The 16,699-nt window shown below is 60.3% G+C and overlaps 1 protein-coding gene across 1 annotated transcript in view; it reads right to left on the reverse strand.

Moving 5' to 3' along the window:
• The window catches only part of RPGRIP1 (RPGR interacting protein 1), a 15,859-nt gene extending 715 nt beyond the window's left edge, over positions 1–15,144 (reverse strand). The window contains exons 1-23 of the mRNA XM_048834305.2: positions 15,057–15,144; positions 14,729–14,785; positions 12,654–12,786; positions 12,058–12,359; positions 11,563–11,719; positions 10,448–10,553; positions 9,252–9,275; positions 8,753–8,899; positions 8,476–8,549; positions 7,814–7,923; positions 7,374–7,453; positions 6,663–6,836; positions 6,284–6,401; positions 5,423–5,869; positions 4,894–5,063; positions 4,185–4,524; positions 3,869–4,053; positions 3,441–3,644; positions 2,974–3,124; positions 2,094–2,197; positions 1,643–1,829; positions 897–981; positions 222–352 (exon numbers count right to left, since the gene is read on the reverse strand). Of these exons, the coding sequence (XP_048690262.2) occupies positions 222–352; positions 897–981; positions 1,643–1,829; positions 2,094–2,197; positions 2,974–3,124; positions 3,441–3,644; positions 3,869–4,053; positions 4,185–4,524; positions 4,894–5,063; positions 5,423–5,869; positions 6,284–6,401; positions 6,663–6,836; positions 7,374–7,453; positions 7,814–7,923; positions 8,476–8,549; positions 8,753–8,899; positions 9,252–9,275; positions 10,448–10,553; positions 11,563–11,719; positions 12,058–12,359; positions 12,654–12,786; positions 14,729–14,785; positions 15,057–15,144 (3,574 nt within the window). The remainder of the gene's footprint in view (positions 1–221; positions 353–896; positions 982–1,642; positions 1,830–2,093; positions 2,198–2,973; positions 3,125–3,440; positions 3,645–3,868; positions 4,054–4,184; positions 4,525–4,893; positions 5,064–5,422; positions 5,870–6,283; positions 6,402–6,662; positions 6,837–7,373; positions 7,454–7,813; positions 7,924–8,475; positions 8,550–8,752; positions 8,900–9,251; positions 9,276–10,447; positions 10,554–11,562; positions 11,720–12,057; positions 12,360–12,653; positions 12,787–14,728; positions 14,786–15,056) is intronic.
• Between the last annotated feature and the right edge of the window lie 1,555 nt (positions 15,145–16,699).

Consider the following 16,699-nt stretch of genomic DNA (forward strand, 5'->3'; position numbering starts at 1 on the left):
GCCTCCCCCAGCCCTGGGAAGGGACAGGACTTGCACTGCTGCAGCTCCCAGGACATGGAGGGAGGTTGGCTCCCAGGTATAGATCCCAGTTCAGTGGCCAGGTCCCTGGCCTCTTATTTGCTCCACTGGCCCCCTTTCATGCAGGTGGCGTGCAGGGGAACAGAGGCAGCAGCTCAGCAGTGGAGACCGCTCGTTTGGGTGCTGCTGGCTTCGTCACTCACCATCGAGGTCACGCTCCAGCACATCATTGCCTGTCAGCAGGATCTCGTGCAGGTCTACATAGGCAAAGCCCACGTCCTCACACTCGCCTCCAGTCCCAGGCGGGGGCTCGCTCACCACCACGAACTGCAGCCTGCAGTAAGGGGGCAGTGTGTCTGGATCCTGCACCTGCATCCAGCCCATCCTACCCCGGCTCCCCACAGAAAAGCCAAGCTGAAGGGCGCTGTCCTCACCTCTAGTGCACTCAATGGCTTGGGCCCAGGGGATCTAAAAGAGCCAAAAGCTCAGGGAGGAGGGCTCTTCCTGACAGCTTTACTCTTCTGGCCAAGGGGGCCTTCTGCAGGAAGTGTAAAGCTGCGGAGGGGCACGTTGGGCCTGTGTGAAACAAATGCCTCCAAGAGCTAAGGACCATTACAGACCTCCCGGCACATTCCTTTGATCTGCCTTCTCTAACCTACAGCAGCATGGGTGCACATGCTCCACCCACAGGAGAGAACAAGCATGGGGCGGATATTGGTCACAGTGTTCAGGCACTTACAGGAACATGCTCAGAAGAGGTGATGAGCAGGCTGTAAGAGCCTGTACGGGGAGGGGATGGGGGTGGGTGCAGCAGGGGTATGTGCTGGGGACCTTTATCCCAAGGGACTGGAATTCCTGTCCCTAGCCAGGACGCTCACCAGCTCTGCCCTGCCTCCTCTGCCTGCAGCATGGAGAAGAGGCGTTCCCGCTGCATGCTCACCCCCTCGGTGTCCAGCTGAATCACTGTGGTGGGGGCAAAAGGCTGTTAGCCATGGCAATGCTCAGTGGGGGGGGCACCAAGGGGAGGAGTCAGGGCGATGCTCCCTGGGGACTGGGGGGGGGCCAAGAGGAGGAGTCAGGGTGATGCTTGCTGGGGACTGAGGGGGGGGACCAAGGGGAGGATTCAGGGCAATAATCTGATGCTCCCCTGGGGCCAGATGGTGACAGCCGACCCATCTCCAAGCTCCCCAGTGTTGCTCCTCTTCCCAGGCTGCTAGTGGTCCAGCGCCACCTTCTCCCTGTGGGGAGGGAGCCCCCTGTGGGGGGCCTGGGCCAGGCCGCTCAGCGCAACAAGAGTCGAGGACGTGGGGCCTTTGTCAGCTTGCCCTGGCAGTGGGGGAGCTGAGTCCCAGGGAGGGGGCTGAGGAAAGTGGGGCTATTAAACTAGTCATGGCCTCCTTTTCCCAACAACAGCACCGCTGTTCTGGGCCTGGAGTGATGCCCTGCAGACCTGGGCCCAAAGGCCTAGGTATGAGCTCTGTCCCGGGGCGGGGGAGAGATGCTTTTCCTGTCTCCACCCGTGTGTCATCCCCATCCCCCCCATGAGGCATGAGACACCCGCCCTGCCTCTGGGGGGTAGGGCTGTGGGAAGGGCGAGAGCCAGACCCTCCCCACAGCAGCTCACCCTTGCTGAAGTGGAAGTAGATCTCCTCACTGCCCTGGGGCTTGCGCAGGGACAGGGGGGTCTCAGTCTCAGCCAGGGGCACCCCTGGGAAGTGGTACTCCACGTACAGCTGCTGGATGTGTTCACAGGCCACGGCCTCAGGGTGCAGACTCAGAGAGACGATCTCAATGCGGATCCACTCCATGTCCTGACAAGATGAGGTGAGAGCAGGTCACACAAGGCCTGAGAGGGTGGGAACCAGGGCCCCAAACTCTTCTGCAGGGGGTGGGGGAGGCTGGCTGAGCCAAGCTCCCCTCTCCCCCACTTCGGAACCCAGTAGGGCTCAGCACTGTCACGACAAGCTGTAGCTGCCCCATGCTCCTCCCCGACTCCTGTACCTGGCATGGCTCCCTCCCCATGGGTCTGTGCACCCTCTCCTCCAGCACTGCCTCAGGGGTGGGGGCATTACCGCCTTTGGAGGGCTCCCCAGGCTGGTCCCCACCACGATCTCGTCACTGTCTGTGGTCTGTGTGTCGCTGCTGCTCTCCGGCGCTGGCTCACAGGCCTCCTTGGGGGCTGGCAGGGACAGAGTATTTGTTACCGGGAGGGGAATTAGAATGGAACCTGCCCGCCCCCTGCTCCCACCTGTACCATGGGCCTTGAAGAGCATGGCTGCAGTGGCAGCCTGCTTTGGGGCTGCACCTATGCCCACCACTGAGTTTGTTCATGCAGGGACCCTGCTCTGCAGCTGGATAGCCACGTCGCCCTCCCCCACCACAGTGAGCCCCAATCCACAGCTGAATGGCCGCGTCGCCCTCCCTCATCACAGTGAACCCCAATCCACAGCTGGGTGGCTGCGTCGCCCTCCCCCACCACAGTGAGCCCCAATCCACAGCTGGATGGCCGCGTCGCCTTCCCTCATCACAGTGAACCCCAATCCACAGCTGGGTGGCTGCGTCGCCCTCCCCCACCACAGTGAGCCCCAATCCACAGCTGGATGGCCGCGTCGCCCTCCCCCACCACAGTGAGCCCCAATCCACAGCTGGATGGCCGCGTCGCCCTCCCTCACCACAGTGAGCCCCAAGCCACAGCTGGATGGCCGCGTCGCCCTCCCCCACCACAGTGAGCCCCAAGCCACAGCTGGATGGCCGCGTCGCCCTCCCTCACCACAGTGAGCCCCAAGCCACAGCTGGATGCCCTGTCTGTGGTTCTACATTGTGCCACCTGGGGCTGGGTGCGTGTGACCTGTACCATCAGCTCTGGCACAGCATGAGGGACTGAGCAGGACCCGAGGGTAGCCTGGCCAGTTGGCTTTGACAGCTGGGTACCCCATGGGAGGCAGGAGCTGGTACCCATGTCCTCGGGAGCAGAGCCTACATCCAGTGCAAGGGATTTTGGCTCCAAGCGCTGGGTCCTGGCAGAGGTTTCAGCATCCTTAGCTGAGTATCCTGTTTCCTCCTGCTCCTCCTGGCCAGCCTGGACCTCCTTCCCCTCCAGCGTCCCCTGCACAGACAAACCACATCAGGCTCGGGGAACAGCTGGTTCAGTGTGGGGCACTAGGCAGCCTGTGGGCCAAATCTGGACTGTCAGATGCTTGTGAACAGACCATTACATCTTTTTATGTACTTATTACTATCATTGTTATTGCGGTGTGAAAACTGTTTCTCTGAAGTCTGGACCTTGACTGTACCTTGCCCAAGAAATTAGGACCCTGAGAAAAAATAATTGACGACCCCTAGTGTGGGGTGAGCATTGGGAAGGGGCCTTGGGTTGCTGCACCCTCACTGCCTGCTTCCTGGTCCCCTCTAACTAGTCTCACCTCAGCAGTGTCTCCCATGGGAGTCACCTCTTCTCCCTCCTTCGGTGTGTAGCCACTGGCTGCTGGCACTGGATTGGGCTGGGTCTGACTGCTGGCTCCCCGATCCCGCTTCCCCCTGCATCCATCAGCCTTGACCACCGAGACCTGGAGCTGCTTCCCCTGGCCCTCAGGCTGCGATGGCAAGGTGCTGGGACCAAGCCGGGCCTGAGCAGGGGTCAGAACAGCACAGTCACGCCACAGCCTGGCAGCTTCCCCCATTCCCACTAACCTACTCCTTTTTGTACTGGGGTGCAGGAATGGCAGCATCGCCCAGCAAGGCAAAGAAAGAGCAGTGGATAGAAGCCAGGAGCCCTGACTCCCAGCCCTCACTGGGAGGGTGATATTGTAGGGGGCAGGTGTTAAGACTGGGCTGCTGGGTCGTTCTGTACCTGGCTGTGTAGTGCAGCCCTTTCCTCCTCAATCAGCTGCTCCAAGGGTCTCTCACTCTGGTGTTCCCTGGCCCAGGCCACTTGGTGCAGGGCAGCCCCCGGGGGCAGATACCGACACTTCCACTCCAGGCTGAGGCTGATGGAGCCATTGGGGTACCCAGATGAGTTGGTGAGGACGAAATCTCCTATGGAGTACAGAATTGGAGGCATAAGAGGGCACAGGGGGTGGGGGCCTGGGCACTGAGGCCAGGGGCAGGGGAACTGTGCCCAGCTCTGTTCCTTGAGCAATAGAGGATCTGGGTCCAGCGGCTTTCACCTGTGATATTGTGCCCGCATGCCAGAGGCAGCAGCGGGATCTGTGCTTTGCCCAAGTAACTGCCTGGCTCTGCATCCTCGTCATCGAAGATGTACACCCAGAGGCTCTCTAGACGCAGATAGCGATCGAGTTCAGCTGTGGGGCGCATGGGGAAGGTCCGCAGGTCTCCAAAGTGCGGGTTGTTGCTGGAGGGGATGATGGGTGTGTCGTGGTCAGGGAAGGTGAAGAAGCGGTACATGGCGTAGGGGCTGGGCTGGGTGCTGAGCCAACGACCCCGCAGGCTGGTGCAGCCCACAATCTGCACCTGCAGCTCATTCCACAGCCACTCAGTTTCCAGGACCTGGAGGGGGAGAATGAGAAAGGCTGGTAACTGGATGAGCAGAGGGCCCAGGGTGCATCCCATAGGAATCATGGCTTTGCCACATTGAAGGCACTTTAATGTCCAGAGTGCCTGAGGCCTCCCTTACAGGGATCCTGCTCTGACATGTGCCAGAGAGCTCCTAGTGCGGAGCACATATCCCTGTGAGGCCCTGTGGTTGTGTCCCACCATGGGGAGCCCCTTTTGTGGGGGCATATGTCCCTACAGGGATCCTGTACCAGTGGGCATGGCCCTGTAAGGCTCCCCCTTTCTGGGGTGCATTTCCTGCAGTATGAGTGTGTGTGTTTACCCTCACATACTCCTCCCCCATACACACCCCTGCTTCCTCACCCCCTCCTTGTCCTGCTGCCTGCTCTGCTGGGCAGCTCTGGCCTGGGGCATGCAGGCTGACAAGTAGCCCAAGGCCTTGGTGCGCTCGCAGTGCAGCCGCATGGTCTGCTCCATGGGCAGGCAAAGCCTCATCCAATACTCCAGCATCCCATAGTTCTCGCCGTTCGGACCTACAGGGTGTGAAGCGGGCAGGGGGGGTGAGGGGACATGCAGAAGGCAGTGTGGACAGAAAGTCCAGGGGATAGGAATTGGGGGAGCAAGAAGGAATTAGGGCAGCAGGTAACAGGACATGAAGGCCACAAGGACGTACGAATGGTTAGAAACCTGGAATGTTCCCCAGGCTGCAAGCCTTGGCCCCAGGGAGTCTTTACTGTGAGGGAAAGATGAGCTAATGGCTCTCCAGGCCATGGGAGTGTTTTACTGTCTGTGGCACTGACAGGCCGGGCGCCCTCACTGAGCAGCTGCCATGGCAGAGGGCAAGGGGAGCGCTTCATCGTAGAGCATCACCATGGCAAGGGAAAGCTCTTACCGTGCAGCATCGCTGTGGCGTGCAAGCGCTCCCCACGCCCCAGAACCGCCCGGAAGTGCAGCCAAGAGGAAGCCAGAGTGCTGTGTTCAGTAGCCGTGGCCAGGTGCAGGTCTAGGCGAGCGGCAGCCCCCTGCAGGTACTGCAGGAAGAGGGGCTCAGCCTGTATCACGTACTGAGAAGTGAAGCTGTAGCGTGGCCGGGCCCCACGCACCATTGGTGTGCAGTGCGTCTCGCAGTCGTAGAAGGCATAGGTGCAGAAGGTGACGGGCTGGACATCCCCCAGCACCTGCAGCGCCTCCCTTGACAGCACTGCCCCTGCAATGTGCAGCTCAAACAGGTTCTCACCACGCCGCAACACAGGTGCCTTGCCCTTCTCCACGTCCACATCACCCTCGGTCCGCAGAAGTGGGAGCTGCTGCGTCCCATAGGCCACATCCTTCAGCTGCTCTGGGGGAGGAGATGCGGACCTGTGAGGCGTGGACATGTCCCCATCTTCTCCCCCCTCTATCCCCAAGGCATAGCTTGTACCCGGCCCCCTCCCCTATCGGTTCCTGATAGGAGTGACCCACTGCCCTGCTGCTGTCTTCCCCCCTCTTGCTGCAGGGTCAGTCCCCACAAGCCCAGCGTAGCTGTCTGCCAGCCCAAGTGCTGTGCAGCAAGCCAACTACTATCGAGGGGCCAGGTCCCCCTCGGAACAGTACACTGGGCACGCAGGGACCCGGCACAGCCTCTTGGGGCAGGGAACGAGAACACAGGTCCAGCCAAAGGTCCATCCTGCCCCGTTCTGTCTCCAGCAGTGGTCGTGAGGGAGGCACGACGAAAACTGCTCCAGGGGGCAGGTGGGACTGGCTCTGCCCTTACCCTCCAGCTGGCGGATGTGGGCGCTGCGCAGATCCAGGAGCTGCACCATTTTCTGCTGCTTTTCCTCATGTCCCCTCTTCTCCTGCTCAGCCTGCACCCTCACACCTTCCAGCTCGGCCTGACACAGCACCCGGGTCAGTCACACAGTAGCTCACCCCCCCAGTCCCACAGTTCATCCCCCCCCACCCCCTGCCCCCCCGCCCCACCACTCATCCCCTCCCCCCGCCCCACAGCTCGGCCTGACACAGCACCTGGGTCAGTCACCCAGCAGCTCATCCCCCCCACCCACCCCACAGCTCATTCCCTCCGCCCCCTAGCCCACAGCTCGGCCTAACACAGCACCCGGGTCAGTCACCCCCTGTGCCACCACCTCCCCAACCTGATAGTCCCGGTTGATGCGGTGCTGCAGGATCAGCATGTCCCGGGTTTTCTCCAGCTCCAGGATGGTGTCAGCATGGGCAGCCTCTGTCTCCCGGAGCCTCCGGCTCAGGCTCTGCTGGGTGAACAGCTCCTCCTGCTCAGTCTGGGTGGGGAGCCGATCCAAACAGGGGTGCTGTAGGGAAACGGGCGAGTGCCTCCCCTGCTGAATGAGGGAGGAACACCACAGTCCCCAAGGCTGCAACTCCCCCGCGCCTAGCACCAGCACTCGCCAGGACGTGCGGGCCCAGCCTAGCCCCCCTTTGTCTTCCCTGCACAGGCTGCAGCACTTGTCATGATGGGGGGGCCGGCCCAGACTCCCTAAACTCTTAACTCCCCCTACATAGCATTCGCCATGAGAGGAAGGACCACCCCAGACCTGCTGACTCCCCCACATATGGCCTTGCACTTGCCATGACAGGTGGGACCAGCCCAGCCCAGCCACCCTCTGATTTCCCTGTGCTTGCCATGATGGGTGGGTCCAGCCCAGTCCTCCTGACTCCTCCATACAGGGACCAGACCAGCCCCACCCCACTCCCAAATCCCCCCACACCGGCACCAGCTCTATGCCCTTTACCTGCCAAATGCTGTGAGAGGATGGGGCACCTACCACACCCCACGAAGGGGCCTGGGGAGATCAGCCAACCCTGGCTCCTCCCTGGCTCATACCCACCTGGGACAGGGTCGGCTCAGGCTTCTGCTCTGGAGTTTGGTTCCCCCTCTCCACTTCCTGCTTCAGCTCCTCACTCCGAGCTGGGGACAAGACGGGGGTCAGGCCTGGATACCAAACTGGTTGTGGTACAGAGCTGGTCCTGGCCCTGTGTGACTGGGACACATTCTGCCCCCCAACACACGTGTTGCACACCAAGGATCCACCCCCTCCCTCAGGCCAGACTCCATGCACCCCTCCCCTTTCCCCCCACGGCTGTCGTGTGGCTGGGAGGCACCCCTCTCCCCCCTCAGACTGTGATGCACCTGCAACGACCCCACCCCAGGGAGAGCGGCCTAGTCAATGGGGACGCAAGAACTCCCCACTGGGATGAAGCTGCCATTTCAGTCCCTTGTCCCTGTGCTGGTACTGAGATTCTCCCCCCGTCCTGCCAGCCCCCTCACCTCTCTCCTGCACCAGCTCCTCCACCAGCCGCCTCTTCTCTGCCAGCTCCAAGCTCAGCTGCTCCTCCAGCCGTGAGACGTTCCCCTGCCGCTGCTCACAGGCCAGACTGCTGCAGCAAGAGGGGCAATGCTACAGGGTCACCGCAAGGGCCACAAACCCCAATCCCGCCAAGAGAAGCTCCAACACACGGTGCCCTGAGCCTTCAGGGCCCTGGGAGCTGCTGCTGCATGGCTGCTGCAATTCATTGCCAGGCCTCACCCAGGCATAGCAGACTGAGGGTGAGGGGATGTCCCTATGGCTCTGCCAGGCCCTCCCCACACTGTACCACAGACTTGGAGAGGGCTCCCTAAGGCTCTCCCCCAAACCCCCATCCTCCAGGGTCAGCCCTTTGGGATCAGTCTCCTGCCTCTGGCAGACTCTGGGGCTGCTCCAGACCTTTGCCTATCTCTGCAGGCCAGAGCTTCCAGCCCCAGCAGCCCGACCCTGAATGGATCCGGGTGGGGGCTGAGCAGGCACCAAACAGATCTGGTGTGACTGGACCCCAGGCTGTGGCATCTCTGGGGATAAATGGGGGCTGAGACTTCTCACTTGACCTTGGGCACCATCTCCGTGGGACAGCCCCACTGCATGGTGCGGGGCTCGGCCAAACTCATAGTCTCACCTCTCCAGCAATTTATCATAATCCTCCTTCAGCAGGTCTCGCTCCTTCTCCAGGGACCTGATTCTCTCCTGAAACTGAGAGAGACAGAGATCAGTCCCCAGACCTGGGTCCCCCAGCCAATGAGGGTTGGGCCTGTCAGGCTCTTTCTCTAGGGTTAGAAAGGGACCCCCCAGCCCCTGCTCACCAGGGACCCCCCTACTGACTCCAGGGAAGCTGGCCTCAGAGTAGGGGAAAGGAGGGTCCCCAGGGCTTGGATTAGCTGGATAGGGCTCCCTACCTCCTCCAGCGCCCCCTGCAGGAATGAGACGCTCTCCACTTTGCTCTCCAACGCCATCACCTTCTGCGTCTCTGCCTTCAGCTGCACGGTGAGCTCCTCCACCTGGGCCAGGAGGGCCTCACTGCTGGTTCTCAGCATCTCCTGGTTCTGGTGCAGGAGGGAAGGAAGAAAGACCAGCACAGGCAGGAGAGAGGGATGCCGGCCCCTCCCTGCTGCAGGGCTGCCAGGATGGAGGGACCTGGAACTGAGCATGATAACCCAAGGACAAGGGAGTGAGGGCTGTCTCTTTAGGGCTGGATACAGAGAGACTTTCTTTGCCCCAGCCTCCCCCCCAAGTCTCGAGTGCATTGCCCTCGGGATGGGTCCCAGCCAGGGGAGGGGAGCTCTTGTCCCATCAGTACAGAGGGGCACTCTGTACAGAGGGGCACCTTCCTGGGGGGTGAAGGGCAGATCCCATGAGGGTTGCTGGGGAGCGGAGTTCCCGTACCTCAGTATTTACCTGCTGGAGTTGGCTCTCATAGGCCTGGGAAGAGAAATCGCAGAGCTGCCATCAGTGCTGCTATGTGGAGCCTATAATTTGCTGAGCGCTGACTTGGGAGGGCTTTGGGCCTGGCCTCTCCCTGTCGCCCTCCTGCACTCCCAACCCGGGAAGCAGTTACACTGATCCCACTGGAGGAACAGATGCAGACATGAGGGGGTGAAGGCGGGAGCTCCCCATGGGGTTGGCTGAAGGGAGAGCTTCCCCTCCAAATCCCTACTCATCCCCACAGGTGGGTGGGTTGGTGGGGTCACATTGGATACTCGGGTATCTCTCCCCAGGTGGTACAGGCAGGTGCCTAGATGCTGGGAGTGTCTCTTCTCCTCTCCCCCTGGGTGGCACAGGCAGGGGAACTGACAGCTGGGGGTCTTTCTCTCCCCTCCCCGGGGTGGCACAGGACTGGGAAACTGACAGCTGGGGGCCTTTCTCGTCTCTTCCCCTGGGGAGGCACGGGCAGGGGAACTGACAGCTGGGGGCCTTTCTCGTCTCTTCCCCTGGGGAGGCACGGGCAGGGGAACTGACAGCTGGGGGTCTTTCTCGTCTTTCCCCCAGGGGGCAGGGGAACTGACAGCTGGGGGTCTTTCTTGTCTCTCCCCAGGGTGGCACAGGCTGGGGAACTGACAGCTGGGGGCCTTTCTCATCTCTCCCCCGGGTGGCACAAGTAGGGGAACTGACAGCTGGGGGCCTTTCTCGTCTCTCCCCCTGGAGGGCAGGGGAACTGAGAGCTGGGGGTCTTTCTCTCCCCTCCCCCGGGGGTACAAGCAGGGGAACTGACAGCTGGGGGGCCTTTCTCGTCTCTCCCCCTGGGGGCCAGGAGAACTGACAGCTGGGGGGGCACGGGCAGGGGAACTGACAGCTGGGGGCCTTTCTCATCTCTCCCCCTGGAGGGCAGGGGAACTGACAGCTGGGGGTCTTTCTTGTCTCTCCCCCTGGAGGGCAGGGGAACTGACAACTGGGGGTCTTTCTCATCTCTCCCCCTGTGGGGCAGGGGAACTGACAGCTGGGGGCCTTTCTCATCTCTCCCCCAGGGTGGCACAGGCAGGGGAACTGACAGCTAGGGGCCTTTTTCTCCTCTCCCCCTGTGGGGCAGGGGAACTGACAGCTGGGGGTCTTTCTCTCTCCTCCCCCGGGGGGGCACAGGACTGGGGCTAATTCACCTCCTGTAGGTCAGTGAATCTGACTCTGGTCACAGCCAGCTCGCAGCTCCGCTCCCTCAGGAGCCGCTGCAGCCGGATCAGCTCCACGTTCCCCCGGATGGCGGCTCTGCAAGGGGAGCAGTGGGTGGCTTGAGCTAGAGCAGCAATCCCTGCAGGGGACCCACATTCCATCTGTCCTACGCCCCCAACCTGGGCCTGGCACAACCTCTCCCTGGGCCTGGCACAGCCCCCCGTCCTTACCCTCCCCTGTCCCGCCCCAAAGCCAATCGGAGTCACTGCCTCTTCCCACCAGGGCTATATAGGCATAGACCCGCCCTCTCCCCCAGGCCCAACAGAGCCACCCCCTCACTCAGGGGGTAATGGTGGGGTGAGGAGTGCCATACCGATGCTCCAGGGCCTGCTGGTAGTACTGCTGGGATGGGGCCCCTTCGAGGTTCATCTCTGTCCCCCATGCCCGGCATTGTAACTCAGGCTCCATCTCTGCCAACACCAGGCTGTGGGATCTGTGGGGAGCAGGGACCTGGGTTGACGCGCTGACCCCTAAGAAAGTGTGGGGCAGGATCAGAGGACACAGGTGCTAGGGTGATGCCACATTAACTCCAAAGGGAGCAGGGGGCTGGAAGGCAAGTTTGGAGAGCAGACGGCAGGATTAGGGAGTTTGACAGAGCACTGAGAGGGTGCTTGCATCACCCTTCTGGTCACGATTAGCATCAATTAGGCCCCCCCTCAAGGCCTAACTGGTCAGGGCTGTGCCTGATTACTGGGCCAGCGGGGTTGGGAAGGTAATGAGCTAACTAGCCAATGGGCAAGTGGTTTAAAAAGAGCACAGGAAGTGCCTACTGGATTCTAGAGCAGAAGTTGCTAAGCTGGGAGAGCCTGGCAAGAGGGAGCTCCCTGAGCACCCCACAATTCACCCCCTGCGAAGAGGGGCCAGAAAGTTGGAGAACCGTGCAGAGGTCTGGATCTGATAGTGGAGGGATTGAGAAACTGTAATGCAAGTACATGCTGGTGTGCTCAAGTAAGATGGTCTCAGAGCAGTCTGTGAGGGTGTGGTGCCCATGTCCTGCTGCAGGGAGGGAAGGGGTATCTGAGGGAGAGGATGTGGAAGGACTCACAGTGGGGCTTCAGGGGCTGTTACCCCTTCCGTGGTGCTGGGTGGGAGAGGGATGCATTGTCTCTCCATATTGGCTTGTACTCCCTCGGTGATGTAGTCTCTGTATCTGGGGGGAGCTGTGTGGGTAGGTCGGGCCTCTGGACCGCGCATCTGCATCCCTGCACAGGAGAAAAAGGTAGATGAGGTCTTATCTTCCTGATGCTAAACCTGTAGGGGCAAAGGATTCCTAGGGGACTGGACTGAGGCCAGCAGACTCACCTCACTTGTGAGCTGACTCCAATACACAGAAGCAGAGCTGGAAAAGGGCCTGACTGGAGGCCAGGATGGGTCATCCCCTGGGCTCTTTACTTGAGCTTCTGCTGCCCCAGACCTTCTCTCAGGGTGGGGATCCCCCACCTCTCTCAGCCCCTGAGCTCCCAACCCCCTTCCTGGGGGAGGCACTTCAGCCCCTAGGAATGGTGATTTCCCACTCCCTGTCTTGATCCATCCCCTTCACCTCTGTGATGTCTCTCGGTCACCCTCCCACCTGCGGTGTGGACCCGCCGGAGTCCAGTGTCCACCCGGGGTTGGATGTAGCCATAGGACCAGTGGTGCCTGCAACTGTGGAGCTGCAGCTGCTGCTTGTAGGAAAGCAGACGACTCCGCAGCCCCTCGTTGCGCCGCTCCAGGTCCCACACCCGCTCCTGCAGGTCCTCCAAGGACTCCTCCAGGTTCCGGCATGACCACCTGGCCCTGGAGCCCAGCTGGCCCTCAACCTGTGCCCGCTCATGGGTACGTCTCAGCAGCTTAGTGCCCAGCCTGGGGAGGAAGCATAGGTAATGAACTTGCGGCTGATCCATCCCTGGGCACATGCTGCCACAGCCCCTATCTTACCCACCCCAGTGTGTCCCTCAGCCTGTGCCTGCTTGTGGGGAGCACAGCCCCGTTCACTCCCTGTGAATCTTCTAACCCCAGGCCTCCTTCCTGCATTACCACAGACCCCTACACCTGCTCCTCTGCAATCCCTGCGTACCCTCCTCTGCCCCATCATGTCTCGGGGAGCCTAGGATCCTAGTGGTGAGGGTGATGGGTTTTATGGGGCCCTGCTGGTACCTCTTGACCCTGTCCTCCTGCTTGCACGCAAACTCTTTGAGCACCAGGTTCTCGTCATGTAGACGCAGGAACCCATTCTCCAGCTCTGCCCGGTTCATCTGGCTCACATGCTGCCGTGTCCATGCCACCGACTCTGAAAGCCCAACATCAGGGAATGAGGGGCCAGGGGCTGGCACAGATTCTACCCTACAGACTAGGGCTAGTGGCTGGGACCAAGGACTGCTGACCTCTCTCCAGAGTTCTGGGAGGGGAGTGGGGTCTAGGGGGTCAGAGCATAGCTGTGAGCTCAGATATAGCAGTTGTGAGGCTGGGATCAATGCAGAGGAGTATGGGACCAGCTGGGCCCCTGTGAGGAAAAGAAGGCAACCCAGCAGCCCCTGCCAGTTTAGGAGTGGAAGGATCTTAAGGACGTTCCCATGGCTGACAGGACAGAGCAGAAGAACTTAACTATCTACAAAGTCTGACAGTGGCATGCTTGCAGGAGCGTCTCAAGGGACAGGGCTTGGACCCAAGTCAGCGAGAGCAAGTAGGACCTGGCCTGCCATGGGGTAACGGAAGAGAAGGGAAAGAAGCAGTGGCTGCTGGAGGAAGAACTATCGCTAAATCTTCCTGCAGAGCCAGCCCATCCGAGAGAAGGATGAGAAGCTGGAGGGTATGGACTATGGAGGCTGAGGTCACAGTCTTAAAGAAAGAACTAAGCACTGGGCTTCTTGGGGAGAAAGAGGCCCTGTGCTGAGAGTCTGGCCATTACACACCAGAAGTGTGGGGCCCACATGGCTGCAGTCACAGGAGGAAGATTTGGGAAGCTAGCAGACAGCGCAATTTTAGGCCTAACAGGTCCCGGTCAAAGCAGCTGAAGGAAGGGCAGTTTTGAAAGATTGTCATTCAGGGAGAAGTGGGGGCAGGAGAGTAACTGAAGTGGGGTCTGTTAGGGGCTGTGACAGGGGCGGCGAGTTATATGGGCCCCTAGTACCCATGCTCCAGGAATATTCGGGGCCCAGCTCCACCAAAGTTCAGGGCAAGGTCTCTTCCCCTGGCCCTGCCTGCTGTCCCCGGTTGATTTAAAAGGGCCCAGCTGCCACCGCCAGCAGGGCCAAGGGTGGCTTCCTGCCCAGCCTTGCTCCACGCCACTCCTAGAAGTGGCTGGAATGGCCCTATGGTTCAGGCGGGAGTCACCACGCGTTGCCCCCGCCCCGAAAGCTGACTCTGCAGTGCCCACTGGCTGGAAACTGCGGCCAATGGGAACTGTGGGGGTGGTGCCTGTAGGCAGTAGCGTGCAGAGACCCTTTGGCCCCCCTGCCTGGGAGCCACTGCCAGAGTGGTGTGCAGGTCACTTTTGGGAGCCACCCAAGGTAAGCGCTGTACCCCTCACCCTCTCCCACACCCCAACTCCCTGCCCCAGCCCAGAGCCCAAACTCCCTCTCAGAGCCTGCACCCCAAACCCCCTCCTGAACCCAAACTCCCTCCCAGAGCATTAGGCAGGTGTGGCAGGGGGCAGGACTTGGACCTGTTGTGGGCACCACCAAAAATTATAGCAACCTGCTGCCCCTGGGCTGTGATGGAGGTTGTAGGAAAGGGGATATGAAACGGAGTGTTTGGGTCCATTCTGTGGTGTGGATTCTCCAAGCCGGTATTTGTCTGTCTGAGCGGGCTGTGTCCTCGGGACAAGGAGGCAGCACTAGTCCTCACCCCCAACAGCTGAGGTTCTGGCTGGTATTTTGCCTGCTGCAGAAGCAGGCAGGAGCTAGGATGGGAGTGGGTCCATATGTTTTTGTTGTAGGAAGGTGGGCACATTAAAAAGGCACTTCCCCAGTAAGAACTCAGACTTCAGGAAAATGGACTGTATCCCTGGGGAAGACTGCCTCTCTGGACTGAGGGATACCTGTCTCCTGCAGAGAGCTGTGCTTGGGGGAAGTACCCTGTCTGTGCCCCACTGTCCCCTCTGAATGGGGTGGTGACATAGGGTGCTGGTGAGGGTAGAGGCTCATCCTCTCTAGTGTGCTATGTTACCTACCTTAGCCTGTGTCAACCCTGAATCCCCTCACTGTTTGTGTGGGGTGGGCCCCTTTGCTCACCTCGCATCCGGGTCTTCAGCCCCTGGGCCTTCGTGGGATGAGCAATGGCTGACACATCTAGAAAGTCACCAGGAAAGCAGTTAGACCATCACTCTGTCATGGGCATCAGGGGTGCTGGGATGAGCCCAGGGACAGCAGTGAAAGTGAGGAGGATGGGGATAGATGAGGGGGACCGGAGAAGAGGAAGGGGTATCAGGGAGGGTTGAATGGGTGAGGGGGCGCAGAGTGGATGGGTGAGGGAGGCTTGGAAGTCAAAGAAGGAGTCTGGGGGTCCGTATGCCCCCCCTTCCTTGGAATCCCTGCATTGTTGTTGTGATGTGGCCCTGACCTTGAATAGCTGTGATCACTGAGGGCCTCTGGCTGTTGTCTCTGACAGGCAGGTCTCCTGCTGTCTCATCCAGCAGGAGTAGTGACATAGCAGCAGGCTAAGCCCAGTCTGGAAGGCAGAGAGAGAGAGGTAGTTACAGATGGCCTTCAGGGGTCTGGCCCCCAATCATGTCCCACAGCGGGTGAGCCCAGCCTCGAGAGGGCAGAGCAGCAGCTTGGACACTTGTGGGGAAAGACCACCAGGGCTTGGCTCTGCAGCTGCCTCATTAGCCTGGGGAAAATAAATCACGTATCCGTGGATACATGGGATACCAAGGTGGCTTCCTCCCTCTGCTGAGCTCCTAGGGGGTGGGATGGCGGAGCAGCTCAGCTCTGGGGTCAGACCTCCACTTCAGACCCCCCCGTCTGTGCTGTCTGCCCCATCCCCATGTGGGAGACCTCAGCCCTGTGAGGCCCGCCCCAGACAGGCGGAGCAGCACTAACCCAGCATAAGGCTCTCCTTCTGGCCCCCCACCCCACCTGGTGGGTGTTTCTTCCCCCTCACTCACAACCCCCTCCCAGCCTGCTGACTGCTCTGTCCCTGAAAAGAGCTGTCTTGGCAGCTGTGGAGGAGGATTTCCTTCCAGCTAATCTGCTACCATCTGTCAGAAAGTAGTGCAAGCCCCCTGAAGATCCACGGCGCAGTCACGCCCATGTTAGGGCATGGGGGTTATAATGGCAGAGACCTGAATCAGACTGAACAGCCAGCTTCTGTGCAAGCTTCCTCCAGACATCCCTGGGCTCCCTCCACCACAGTTCCACTGAAACGTCTCAGTCCAGACACAGAAGGCCACTGCTATCCCAGCCCTGGACTCTCCATGCCCCACAGCTCTACCATTCCCACTCACTCCCAACCCACAGACCCTGTGCTATTCCAGCCCAGCTCTCCCCTGACTCTGCTAAGGTCCTCACTCCACACCTACAAATTCACTGCTCTCTCAGCCCTGGGCTCTGTACCCTGAGCACAGCTCAGTCAATACCCCGCTCCTGACCTGCAGTCCCCTGCTAACACAGCCCAGGGTTCCCTCAAGTTCTGCCAATGCCCCTTGCTCATGACTTGTAGTCCCCACACCCCTGGGCTGCACAGTCTGACCCCAGCTCTACCAGAGTCCTCACTACCAACCCACAGCTCTCTTCCTATCCCAGCCCTGGACTCTGCCCTCAGTCCCAACCTACAGATTCCCTGCTATTTCAGCCCCGCATTTTTACTCTGCTCCATCTCACCTTGCCTGTCACTGTCTCCTGTCCTGGTGCTCTGCCCAATACCAGTGAGAGTCTGGAAGGAGAGCATAAATCCCTTGTAATCCTCTGCTGTGTAAACTCATTAGGACAGGAGGCGGGAAGGGTGGGGGGGTTAACACCTTGTGCAGCGTGAGGTTAAGCAGAGGGGAAAATCCCCCTCACCCCTAGAGCATTCCTTTCATACAGTTGGGATCACAGGAGAACACTAGCTGCGGGTGGGGGCAGAGAACAGCCCCAGGGATGGGCATTCCAGCTCAATACCCATCTGTGTCTGGGACACTGCCAGAGGGAGCCTGTGAGTCCAGAGAGCAGAAGAGAGTGATAAGGGTTGAGTCAGTAGGGGACACCAGGAACTGGGGTTGG

The sequence above is a fragment of the Caretta caretta genome, chromosome 13 (assembly GCF_965140235.1).
Source record: "Caretta caretta isolate rCarCar2 chromosome 13, rCarCar1.hap1, whole genome shotgun sequence".
Classification (NCBI taxonomy): Eukaryota; Metazoa; Chordata; order Testudines; family Cheloniidae; genus Caretta; species Caretta caretta.